At 34.0% G+C, this 13,714-nt stretch overlaps 1 protein-coding gene and 1 long non-coding RNA gene across 3 annotated transcripts; both read right to left on the bottom strand.

Moving 5' to 3' along the window:
* Positions 1-1,020: 1,020 nt before the first annotated feature.
* Positions 1,021-9,200, bottom strand: LOC114195845 (uncharacterized). Of its 2 annotated transcripts, XM_085666343.1 has the most exons (6): positions 9,046-9,200; positions 8,038-8,044; positions 2,864-3,343; positions 2,419-2,574; positions 1,891-2,339; positions 1,021-1,706 (listed from the first exon to the last, which is right to left on the bottom strand). In XM_085666343.1, exons 1-6 carry the CDS (start codon positions 9,154-9,156, stop codon positions 1,089-1,091), a joined length of 1,821 nt encoding a protein of 606 aa, XP_085522469.1. In that variant the 5' UTR covers positions 9,157-9,200; the 3' UTR covers positions 1,021-1,088. The 2 variants fall into 2 exon arrangements, with proteins under 2 accessions (XP_085522469.1, XP_027942064.2); XM_028086263.2 differs by lacking the exons at positions 8,038-8,044; positions 9,046-9,200 and adding an exon at positions 3,465-3,608 and having other exon boundaries at positions 2,864-3,375.
* A 595-nt stretch (positions 9,201-9,795) lies between these two features.
* Positions 9,796-13,640, bottom strand: LOC146883444 (uncharacterized). Its single transcript, XR_014984308.1, has 3 exons — positions 13,257-13,640; positions 13,078-13,169; positions 9,796-10,780 (listed from the first exon to the last, which is right to left on the bottom strand). It is a non-coding gene; the product is annotated as an uncharacterized LOC146883444 (long non-coding RNA).
* Positions 13,641-13,714: the final 74 nt, after the last annotated feature.

Here is a 13,714-nt window from a genome sequence, read left to right on the forward strand (position 1 = left end):
AACGGAATTGAAAACCACAAAATATCTAAAAACAATCATGCCAATAATAAAATTTGATCCATTCCAAACAAATATATATCCAATTCAACTCCAACATTAAACGTAAACATATATTATGGTATTAATTAAACATAATATATATGTATGTAAACATAAAGTGAAGTAGTATCAAATTCAACCCACTAAAAGTAAAACTAATCCTCAATAACTCTCATATATGGTCCTAATAGTGTACTTAATCACCAAAATCAAATTCGTCTCCCATAGTGTGTGGTGGCTCTAGTACTAGATTGGGCTAGACTGGTGTTGGCTGGAATGGACTACGGGATGGGCTGCACTGATGCGGGTTAAGTCTCATTCTTCCAATTATGGAGTTTGGTCTACTCATGCTTAAATTTGATGGTGAGAGGTTGATTTGATTAAAAGTAATGGAGAATGAGTACTATTTATGTATATCCATCTCCGAATCTAATCTTTGCCTTTCAAAGGTTACAATTCTCATGAATAATCACCACCAACATAATAGCAGATGCCTTGGGATTCAATCTTATAACAAACACTACTCTCAACATTAAATTCTTTGAAATTTTCGTAGTATAGTCTTAAAACCAATTGAAACCAATTGTACCTTCAAACCAATTGTAAATTCTAATTTTATAGAAAACATTACTGACGAATAAATATGTCGATATATTAATTATTGTGAATTCAGCACATACTTCAAGCTTAATCAATAAGTGAATCTCCAAATCTTCACATCTTCATCAATTTACCTTCACCACATTTGAATGCAATATCTTCGTATATCTTTATCAAAGCATCTTATATAATTTGTGATAACAATATGAACCTATATGTTAATTTTGACTCTAAAAACAGTGAGAAAGATAAATATCACGATAATAATGTTTCTTGTAGTCTTATTCTAAGAGGCGCATTCTGCCTCATTTCAACACAATATTTAGTATTGTCTGGTCCACAACACAGGTTTTGTATAATGATAAAACAACACAATAAAAATATTACACATCTTGCGCAAAAATTTATTATATACTACTTTCGATGTTATACTTCCTTAGTAGTATAGATCATGTATAGATCATACATCTGGTTGGTCGAAATAGAGTCCTACAATAGAAGGTTGAATATATGATATCCCACCATAAAGAATATTGCAGAGCTATATACAAAAACAAGGGTAGACAAACAAGTACTGCAATTGAATCCGGTACAATCAACGAACCAGAGTTGTAGGTTATAAAGAAAGCACTGCCAAATGCTACCATCATACATGCTATGGAGATGAATAGAGTTATGAGTCCAGATATCAATTTCAAGGGTAGTGACTTGTAAAAGTCATCCTCAGCATAACGAGACATGAGAATCGACAAGAATATTAATATTGCAGTTGAAGATGAGATGAAGGCAGCTCCATCTGATATTGCAAATACCAGAAATGATGTTTGGTTCAAATAATTTGGTTTTTTTGATTCATCATCAATACCACCCGGTATGTTAATTGCAGCAGAGAACACTCCTGTAGCAATAACAGTTGAGATGAGTATGCAAAACTCTGCAGTGCGTTTCATCCACTCTTCTCCTTTTTTCCGCAATTCTTCATGTTCTGTTCTGAATAATTCCTGAGCAGTTATGTGATTAGAATTTTTCATTATGACATATGATGGGGGCATTATTTTCTTCACCTCCTGTGACATATACGTTGAAGAGTTAGTACAGAAGATGGTGATGAATTGAATTCAAATGATAAATGAATTTTCTAACACATATATAGGATTGAAATGTGTTGGTGTTTGGGTGAAAGGCGTAGAGAGAATAGTTCCATTTGAAAAAGTAATGCATGCAAAGCTAATGAAATATAAGATTGGTTACCTCAAACCATTTTATCTCGAGGCACATCTGGAATGCTGCTCCAGAAACTAATTCAAGTTGACGTGAGGGTGGTAACTTTGCAGCCAAATGCAATAAAGTGTTATTTGTTGTTACTGGTTCAGAAGGTGAAGGATTGCTTAGATCGACGTAGGATGTTACTATGAGATCCTTTTGAGACTCTATCTCGTGTATTAGATTGAAGATGTTAGCATGACGAAACCAAACTGCTGTGTGAATTATACTCTGATTTTTATTGTCAACTTCCCATATCAAACTAGGGTGAGCACTAATAAGCTCTGATAAGAATTCAAAGTTACCAACTTCTGCTGCATCAAATAATGCCTGGTAAGGTTCACTTATGATTTCAATTACTTCCGAGATGCTTTTGTGGCGAAGAATCTTTTCCCAGAGATATTTAACTAATTGGAAAGTCACAACTTTTTTCGTTCCTGCAACATAAAAGATCTGTTACTTGAAACGAAACATGTAAAACTTCAAAGCCACTTATTGGTGAATTTAAGAATTTACCGGGGTTGATCCTGATGGGATCTGCAATATCTGGACAATGAGAACAAGAATGTAAGGGGGTTTGATCCAAAGCCAAGATATGCAAAGCTGTGTCATTATTCTGATCACGTGCCCAAGCTAGGTCTGGCGAGTCTCTTGCCATTTGTAAGGCAAACCCTAGAAAGTATTTGAATATCTTAGCAAAACATTCTCTTAAAATATCTTAGTAAAGTTGATTGAAAAACATGGATTTATTTGTAAGATTAATTAAATTAAAGTAATAATATCTTCCTAATTTCTTAGATTTTAACAGACTTGAATAGTGAATGTATACTGTGTTATTGTACGCTGCAATAAATCTTGAAAATTAATTCTTAACTATCTATTGCTTAGCACAGTGCTAATGTTAGTCTTAAATTTGAAAGAATTAATAAAGAACAGTGACTTAAAAATAAATAATGCTTACTATGGTTGCCGGTTTTAACACTAGAGAAAAACAAGGATTTCTTATCAGGTTCTTGGAATACTTCTGTGTTGATTATTCGTTGATACAGAAACCATGTCATTTCACATTTTCCTTGCATAGCAGCAAACTGAATAGGGAGGTATCCACCTCCACCTCTGATTGTTGGGAGGTGTGGATTTCTTTCTCGCAATAAATTAGCAATACGCATGTTTCCAGATGATGCAGCAAAGCAGAAAGCAGTGTTGCCCTTGTTATCTTGGAACGAAACGTGTTGATCATGGAGCATGTGTAGCAGCTGTTCCACAAAGTGAGAATGGTTTGCACCTGCAGCAACATGGAGTAGTGTACTCCAATTCCTTGTTATTGCTCCATGTTTCAGTCTCTCATCGTTGTTTTCTAAGATCCATTTAGCTGCTGCCCAATTGCCTTTCATACCATGTTTGTAAAGGGGCACGCAAAATTCAAAAAATGGGTGCATTCCTTCCCTGAAACTGAATCAGAGATACCTAGTTCTACCAAAATTCAACAACATAATATTCAGAAAATAGCTCTATATATTGTGGATGAATGAAGAAAATTATATTTGTAACATAATTTTTACCATTTCTTTCTTGTAAAAAGAAAAGGTCAGGAGCATTCAGAGGATCTGCATTGGATATTATTGTATGGTTGGATTCTGGAGTTGAAGTTGAAGTTGAAGACTCGGCCATTTCCCTCTCTAACTAGATTTGCCCATGATCGTCTTTCTATTGAGAGACTGTATTCACAACACAAAGCATATACACATGTTTAATATAAATAAGTTAAAAGAAAACAGACGTAGAACAAACTATAAATTTAATCATAAATTTTATTATTTTATTAATTTTTATTTAAATTGTTTGTGCGTATATGCTAATATCATATTCTTCGATTTCCACATATTTTTACTAATTTATTAAATATGTAATATTGTATGATATATTGTGAAAAAAAAAGTTAAAATGATAATCATTGAATGATTATTTTTATAAAATGATGTCACTTTATTTTGAAAATTGTTTTAATGAATATATTGCTAAATATTAAAAAAAAAGTATGTTAGTTAGTAAAAGATGCGTAACTAAAGCTTAAAATAATGTGATGGAAAATAAAAAATTATATAATTTTTGTAATTATTTTTTACGAAATAAGCTATTTATTACATCATTATTGAGTAACTATAAGTAATTTATACACGTTTAGAAAACACAGACAACGCATGCTCTGAAAGGAGAAAAAAAAAAAGACAAAAAGTACAAAATCACCATCTTTAATCTTTGCTGGTTAAAAAAACGTACAGAAAGTAGAATTGACCAGGTTCGTACAAAGTTAATATTCAGACTATTGTCTTGTCAATTGGAGAAATGTCCTCTAACACAAGAATTTTTTGCCAAATAAAACTTGATTAGGTAATAAGATACGAAAGAAACTGAATTTTACCACAAAAGAGAGGGAAAAAACCGAAATATAATTTTCTCTATCTCTCTCAACTCTTTATGTATTTTTTTTAAAAAGAATTAGAACACTTTTTAAGTACCCTCCTATAATTCATTTATTTTTTGCCCATAAAAAAAAGTGAGAACTGTGAAATTTACCTAAAAGGAAGATAAGAAATGAGTACTATGAATAGGGTCATATCTGACAACAATTCAAATTTGCTTCCCCACTTTCCCCACCCTTATCACCTTTGGCCAATTATTGTACTCAACTCGTGGTTTCTAACATGTGACTGAAATTTCAACCTAATCATTACTCATCTTAAAGTTCAACTTTTGATTGGATATTTTCGTTCAAATCACTATAGTTATTGATTTAAAACTCATATAAATGAGTACTTAATAGTATTTTAAACTTACACTAAAGTTACGTTTAAAAAAAATAGATAACATAGATACCAATAATAACATATCAAACAACCTCAAAATAAATCTTAAGAATAATAGTAAAATAGATAACTATAAAATACACTATATTTACTGTCTAAAATACCAGTATGCATCATCTAACCATAATGCAACAGAAGTTGAGAAGTTGAGAGTGGAGGTTAAAAGTAAACAGCAGAATTAAGAGGAGGAGTAATGCAGAAATAGAAACCTGAAGAAGAAGAAGAAGATGATGATGGTGCTGTGGTGTGGTGTGGTGTTAAATGAAGGAGAAAAGTGTTTATATAATAGAAAGAGAGGTAGCTCTATGACAATTGAAGAGATATTCTAGAATATTCTTGTGTTTGTTGCTCACTGTGATTCCATGGCTTTGGCCGGTGTTTGCACTTTCCAGGTAAGGAATGACTCAACTCCAAGTTGCTTTTAGACGAAGATGCATAATGTATAAGAGAAAGTCTTGGTAAACGGACATGAAAATAAATCCAAAACAGAAAATATAAATTCCAATATTTATGAGTGTCAAAGAGAGTATAATATAATTCCAATATTTATATATATACCTTGGACATCTCAAATATCTTCTATAATATAATTTATTTTAATGGGCAAAAAATATATCAAATGAACCCATCTATATCAATTTTTACGCTAAAAACACTACTAAATATAAATATCACCATAATAATGTTTTTTCTAGTCGTACTCTAATATGCATAATCTGCATCATTTCAACTAGGGTTTGCCATAATTTACACTGCACTCTTAAAAATGGTAGTCAATCGAAAATTTGTTTGTTTGAACCGAATTAAACTCAAAAGTAATTTAGACAAAGTCAACTAAATTGTTTTCTGTTAATACTAAATTGAACTACACTACAATAAATTGAAGTGCAATATAAATTAAACTGTCATATTTCTTAACTTATTTTGGTAGAATTGTATTATTTTTGAATTGAATTGTACTATTTTTGAATTGAATTATATTATTTTTGAATTGAACTGCAGTATTTTTGAATCAAATTATTTTTGAATTGTTATTGAATTGCTTAACTAAATTATTAAATTAAACATTATATTTCAATTATGTTCTTGCTAATATAAGTCCCATTTCTTTTCAGCTCTTTGTGTTTGGGTCTGGCCTTTCGCAGGCCCAAGGCCAGTCATGTAGGGAGCCCCCTGTCACTCTTGCAGCTCACTCCCTCTCTTGTGCCATTTTTCAGAGACTGTCTCCCTCCCTCAAACACCTCTAAAGTTTCAGTTAGAGCTCTGTTAGGGCATAAATCCTTTTGTTTCCAGCTAGCTCATCTGTTTAATGCTCTCAGGTAAGTTGAGCTTTAACTTCATCCTTCCTCTTTTCCAGTTAAAAACTTCAGTTTTGTTGTAGGTTTCCCCTACACTAGTGCAGGGAAGTTAAACAACAGCGGTTATTTTCCGCTTTTGGTTTCGGGTTCATACCCGAGACATATACTGCCGAGGTAAAAAGACAATCCTTTATGCCTCGGTTGTCAACCCGAGACATATTGCGAAGTTAGTGCTTCGGTTTTGGTTCAACCGAGGCCTAAGATTGTATTAGAAGATACTGAAGATACTCGGGGGCAAGGTACCCATTGTTCCAGCCGTCAAAGTGGACACATGACTCTTATCATGATCCATCAACTTTTGCAATCCGAAATCCCCCAACCTGGGATTTATGTTTCCATCCAGCAATATGTTCCTAGTTTTAATGTCCCTGTGAACCACTCTCCGCTCACATTCTTGGTGAAGGTAAACCAGCACAGAGGCCAATCCAACAACGATGTTCACCCTGTGAGACCAACTCAACAACCTTCCCACTTCAGGTTCCGTGTAAAGCATCTTGTCTAAACTTCCATTGGGCATAAACTCGTACACCAACAATAGCTCTCCCATCTCAACACACCAACCTTGCAGCTGAACAAATTCTTGTGCTGAAACCGACTATGATGGAGAGTTCAGACAGAAACTCGGTCTTCCCTTCGTGAGAGTGTCGCGACCTTTTCACTGCAGCAATGGTTCCAGAAGAGATAAAGAAAGCCTTATACACCGTCCCAAATGATCTGTGACCAACGATCCTACTCGGATGAAACTCTCTTGTCACAGACTTTAACTCTTTGTAATCAAACGCCCTGGGACACGCCATGAAACCATTCTGAAACTTTTCTTCTCTCTCACCCTGAAACTTTCGAACAAAGACATACCCCAAGACTGAAAAAACCACAAAGAAAGAGACAGATCCCGCAACAACCACACCAAAGCCAGAGCGTGAACCTGAAACTAGAAACAGAAGCAAAACCCCCTAAGCTAGAAACCTGAAATAGGTACAGTTCCCACCACGGAAACATTGTGAGGGTGCAGCCTCGTTCTTGCGGGACTGTCGAGGTGCGCTGGACGTTGGAGAAGAAGAAGAATTGCAGAAGTGCGCCACTACTGTAGTGAAGAAATTTAGGGTTTTTAAACCCTACAAAGGATACTGCCTCGGTTATTTGAAACCGAGGCATATTGTCTCATTATATGCCTCGGTTATAAAAGAACTGAGGCATATTGCTTCAGTAAAAAAAAAAATTCAAATTATGGGTCAACGCAAGTGGTCAAAATTTTTAGTTGTCTTTACTACCTCGGTTAAAAAAGAACCGAGGCATATTGCGTTAGTAAAAAAAAATAAAATTAAATTATGGGTCAAAGCGAGCAGCCAAATTTTTTTTTAAGCTATATGCCTCGGTTGGATTGGCAACCGAGGCATAAAAGATGATTTTAATTACAAAAATGCCACCGCGTGTTTATATGCAGCGGGTGTGCAGGAACCGAGGCATATACTGCAATGTAAAAACTCTAAAATGCACTAGTGCTAATACCCATTCTCATCTTCGTGAGTGTTCGTTCTCAGTTCTATAGGTTGCTCCAGAATCTCGTTTGGTCTTGCTTGGTTTACTATTCTCTGTGTTAGTACCCCAAAAAGGTAAGGGAAGCTAGAAACTTTGTGCTCTTAGGTTATTTTGCTCATATTATGGTCTGTTTTGTGAGTCTAGTACTTGTCTGATGTCTGTGGTGGTGTGAATCTATTTTAAACCCGTGTGTATGCTTGGTTGAAATGGTAGTGCATGTATCAACAGGTGCAGAACCTGCTAATCTCGCCCAAGCGAGTGACCTCGCCTAAGCGAGAATAGTAGGGACGCACCTTGGGTTCCAGCTCGTGTTGTCGCCTAGGCGACGAGTTTTTATTTTTGAGCGAGGCGCAGTCTCGCTTAGGCGAGACGCTGTCGCTTGAGCGAGAACCCGCTGGAACCTTGCAGTGGCCACTGTCGCGCTCTCGCCTAGGTGAGGAGGGGCGCCTGAGCGGAAGGAACCCTTTCGCCTGGGCGAGGACCCTTAGCTTGGACGAGATGTTGTGACAGGGACTGCTGTGTTGGCTGATGTAACTCTATCTTTGTGTTAATTATTTCTTTGCCCATAGTATGTGGCCATGCTTGGGGTGTATGCCTGAATGGGTTTGGGATGAAAATGTTGTTAGGTAATAAGCTATGATTTCGTTGGATTGAATGTTGGTATGCATGTGATAAGTATGAAATGAGAAACATGATATATTTGTTGGTGGAATTTCATGAGAATTGGGTGATGGACAGGCATGTGAAATGTGTTGGTGAGAAAGTTTCATAGAAAACCCTTAGTGATAAGTATATATATATTTTTAAATGGGATGTCACAGCTAACATGAAATATTTTTAAATACATTCAAAAAGTAATATTTTTAATTCTTGAGATTGAGTATATTAATTATTTAAATTTTGGATAACACTGTCGTTGATAGTATCCACCTCCACCTCTGATTGTTGGGAGGTGTGGATTTCTGTCTCGCAATAAATTAGCAATACGCATGTTTCCAGATGATGCAGCAAAGCAGAAAGCAGGGTTGCCCTTGTTATCTTGGAACGAAACGTGTTGATCATGGAGCATGTGTAGCAGCTGTTCCACAAAGTGAGAATGGTTTGCACCTGCAGCAACATGGAGCAGTGTACTCCAATTCCTTGTTATTGCTCCATGTTTCAGTCTCTCATCGTTGTTTTCTAAGATCCATTTAGCTGCTGCCCAATTGCCTTTCATACCATGTTTGTAAAGGGGCACGCAAAATTCAAAAAATGGGTGCATTCCTTCCCCTGAATCAGAGATATCTAGTTCTACCAAAATTCAACAACATAATATTCAGAAAATAGCTCTATATATTATGGATGAATGAAGAAAATTATATTTGTAACATAATTTTTACCATTTCTTTCTTGTAAATAAGGTCAGGAGCATTCAGAGGATCTGCATTGGATATTATTGTATGGTTGGATTCTGATGTTGGAGTTGGAGTTGAAGTTGAAGACTCGGCCATTTCCCTCTCTAACTAGATTTGCCCATGATCGTCTTTCTATTGAGAGACTGTATTCACAACACAAAGCACATACACATGTTTAATATAAATAAGTTAAAAGAGAACAGACGTAGAACAAACTATAAATTTAATCGTATATCGTACTATTTTATTAATTTTTATTTAAATTGTTTGTGCGTATGCTAATATCATATTCTTCAATTTCCACATATTTTTACTAATTTATTAAATATGTAATACTATATGATATATTGTGAAAAAAAAAAGTTAAAATGATAATCATTGAATGATATTTTTATAAAATGATGTCACTTTATTTTGAAAATTGTTTTAATGAATATATTGCTAAATATTAAAAGAAAAGTATGTTAGTTAGTAAAAGATGCGTAACTAAAGCTTAAAATAATGTGATGGAAAATAAAAAATTATATAAATTTTTGAAATTATATTTTACGAAATAAGCTATTTATTACATCATTATTGAGTAACTACAAGTAATTTATACACGTTTAGAAAACACAGACAACGCATGCTCTGAAAGGAGAAAAAAAAAAGACAAAAAGTACAAAATCACCATCTTTTATCTTTGCTGGTTAAAAAACCGTACAGAAAGTAGAATTGGCCAGGTTTGTACAAGGTTAATATATTGGAAAATATAGAATGACTACCAAAATTTGACTACTTTGTTGTTACTCCCTAACGTGACTTTTTAATTTTTAATTTTTTTTTTCTTTTGGAACAATCTAAACTCAGCTTGTTATTTAGTTTCTTCATAAGGATACAATGGAGCAAGTCGGCAGTGAAAATACGCTCCAACCTTCGAAAGTTCCTCGACGCCTTTTGATCGTAACTTCTTCCCAATCGTTCATCTCATTCTCCCCAACCTGCAAGCTTGGAAAGGAGAGAACGGTGTTGGTTCAAATGTAGCCTAGATTTCTTTTTTCTTCTTCTTGGTGTCTTTGTGCTTCTTTTTGGTTTAACCAGCTCCTGCTATTCATTTTTCAGGGACAATGGGCACTCCCAACTTTGCCTTTCGAGTATAAACGAGCTATTCAACAAGTCTTGCCAAATTTACGAAATATAATGCTGGCCTGTGCTTTAAAATGCCAAGTTCCAGTGCTTCAATAATTTTGTAAGTAAATCAAGTGTTTTTAATGGTCAAATGTCAAATCAGTACTTGGAATGCATATTTGCAAAGCCAAGTATTTATGGTTGGAATCTTTAGTTATTTGTAAAATGAAAATGGGATGTTCTTTCTATAACAATTTTCAGTTTTTTCTTTTTCAGGAGGATAGTGTTACCAAAAAAAAGTTCCAAAACGTTGGTTCTCTTGAATTTATTACTCGTTGAAGCTTAGTGGTAATTAATTGGCTTAACTGGTCTCCAAAACAAATAACATAAAATCTGTCAAACACATATGGTGATCCAAGTACAAATAAGTGAGGAACTATGAAAGACTTTTTGTACAAGTCTAACAAAACTTGCAAAATTAATCTTTTTTGTATATATCAAGTTACATGTACTTGTTATAGATCAACAATGTAATTACAAATTACAATTAGCTACTTATGAATCCAAACTAATTAACTGGCCTGACTGGTCTCCAAATAAAATGACGCAAAACCTGTCAAAACATATATGGTGACCCAAGTGCAAATAAATGACGAGCTAAAAAAACTTTTTGTAGAAGTCTACCAAAATTTGTAAAATTAACTGTTTCTTTAACACCAACTTACATGTATTTCTTGTGGACCACCAATGTAATTACAATTAAATAGTTATGAACTCAAACTAATTAACTAGCTTCACTAATATCCAATAAAAATGACACAAAACATATCAAACATATATGGTGACCCAAGTGTAAATAGGTGAGGAGCTAAAAATGACTTTTTGTACAAGTCTACCAAAATTTGTAAACTTAATCTTTTTTGTACACACCAGCTTACATGTATTTGTTATAGACAATCAATGTAATTACAATAAATTTTTTATGAACCCAAACTAATTAATTAGTTTGTCTTGTCTCCTAAAAAATGACACAAAATCTGTCAAACATATCTAGTTACCCAAGTACAAATAAGTGAGGAGTTGAAAAGAACTTTTTACACAAGTCTACCAAAACTTGTAAAATTAATTTTTTCTGTGCACAACTCACATGTACTTGTTATGGTCCACAAATGTTATTACATTTAACTGGTTATAAACCCAAATAATTAATTGGCTTCATTGGTCTCCAAAAAACATGACACAATACCTGTCAAACATATTTGGTGATCCAAGTGCAAATAAACATATCTGATGACCCAAGTGCAAATAAGTGAAGAGTTGGAAATGACATTTTGTACAAGTTTACCAAAACTTGAAAAATTAATATTTTTTGTACACACCAACTTACATGTACTTGTTATAAACCACCCATGTAATTACACTTAACAATTTATGAACCCAAACTAATTAACTAACTTGACCGGTTTTCAAAAAAATGACACAAAACTTGTCAAACATATTTGATGATTTAAAAACAAATAAGTGAGGAATTGAAGAAGACTTTTTGTACAAGTCTACCTAAGCTGACACATGGATTTTTTTCATGATTATCCAATTACGTGTTAATTTATATATAAAATTTATTAATTTTTAACTTTTACTAAAAGAAATCCATGTTTAATTGATAAAATGCATTATTTTCTATTTCCACAAAAACATATTAACTAAAAAAATGTTAATAAAGTGTATTTTGTTTCTATTCTTGTATGTGTTTGATGAGATAGCACAATACATTAATAATACTAATAATACATACAAAAGTCATGGAAAATTGGATATTCTTGAAATTGTGGCAAATTTAGATTTAGCTATTCTTCTTCTCTTTTTGCTCTCAGAGGTCTTCATCATTTAAGTATGAGAAATCACATAACATTGTAGCCAACTTTAAAGAAGAACAAAAAGAGGCTTAGTACATAATTTTACTTCTATCTATTTAAGAAATGATGAAATCTAAAATATGACCTATGAACCTAAGAGACTAGCTAAAACGAGTAAAAACAGAACTTAAAACTACATAGGCCTAAAACAACTATGACAAACTATTTACTAATTCATGCAAACTTAAAAATAGCAAAAGATTAATGGAAATAAAAATAACTACTAAAAATTATGCAAATATTTAAAATTTTCCTTTGCACCACTTGATAAACTACTCTAGAAGACTACTAAAATGAGTATTTAAAACTAAAACAGGATTAATACCATTAGAATTAACTAGAAACAGTAACTACAAAATATCAATTTCAACTGCTAAAAAACTATTGCAGGTATTTATAAAATTAAAATTGTAATAAAAAAATTCATTGTATGCTTAGAGTGTACTTCTTTAATCATCCGCTCCACCTCCTCATCACTTAATTTCTCACCAAGAATTATCATAACATGTATCAAGTACATTTAAAGTCCCAAGTTCAAAGAATAATGAAGACACTAATTACATCATTGAAGACTATACAAATTTCAAACTATTTTTTTAAATCACAACTAACATGCCGCTTATGCTGATGATTCCAATCCCTTAGCTTTTCACAAACTAATTTTAAGTCACAAGTAACATTAAACAAGTCTTCTGCATCAGGATGGAACTCATGAAAAATATTTTTTCACTAATTCCCAACTTTATATATCTGCAACAAATTTTAATTACAGGCTCAAAGCTAATTTTAGGATATTAAATCAATTTATTTACTGGTATAAATGAGAAACTCCTTTCAGGATTATCATGATAATCCACTTCATTTCTTGTGCATTTGTCTCGAAGTTCATTCAATTTTTTTCTCAAAATTTTCCCACTATCAGAACTTATACAACCTCGCATAGCACCTACAACAATCACATGCGAAACTTCAATGTAAACAACAACAAACAAACCTGTTTTCACCGGAAGCCAATCGGTAAAGCAATTCATTCAACTCCCTTATCGTCAACCCTCCTGAAGCGGTCCCTTGCCTGTTGTGCAGCACCTGGATCAAAACCAACAACATTTCACTTTTCACCTCATCACAACATAACAGAACCCTAAAACAGACAAAACGACGTCGTGCACTAACCTCAATGGCGACGAGGCCGAAATTTTCGACTGTAGCGTTGGTGGCGGCGCCACCTTTACGCCAATTGATGAGTCGGAGGGCATCGAGGGAGTAACGGGAGATGCCAAGGGCGTCGATGAGGGAGGTGGCGAGGACGAATTCCTTGAGGCCGTAAGAGTCGCGCTCGCGAGGTTGGGGAGTATGAGGCGAATGGCTGGGAAGAAGTTACGATCAATGAAGAAGGCGTCGAGGAACTTTCGGAACTTGGAACCCTTCTTCACTGCCGACCTGCTCCACTGCATCACGTGAAGAGGCTGGACAAGAGTTTGGATTGTTTCAAAAGGAAAAGAAATCAGAAATTAAAAAGCCATGTTAGGGAGTAACAAAGTAGTGAAATTTTAGTAGTCATTGTATCATTTCCCTAATATATTATTGTCGTTTCAGACAATTGTCTTGTCAATGGGAGAAATGTCCTCTAA

This window comes from Vigna unguiculata, chromosome 9, assembly GCF_037176805.1.
Source record: "Vigna unguiculata cultivar grain cowpea cultivar isolate G323 ecotype 2 chromosome 9, ASM3717680v1, whole genome shotgun sequence".
Taxonomy (NCBI): domain Eukaryota; kingdom Viridiplantae; phylum Streptophyta; class Magnoliopsida; order Fabales; family Fabaceae; genus Vigna; species Vigna unguiculata.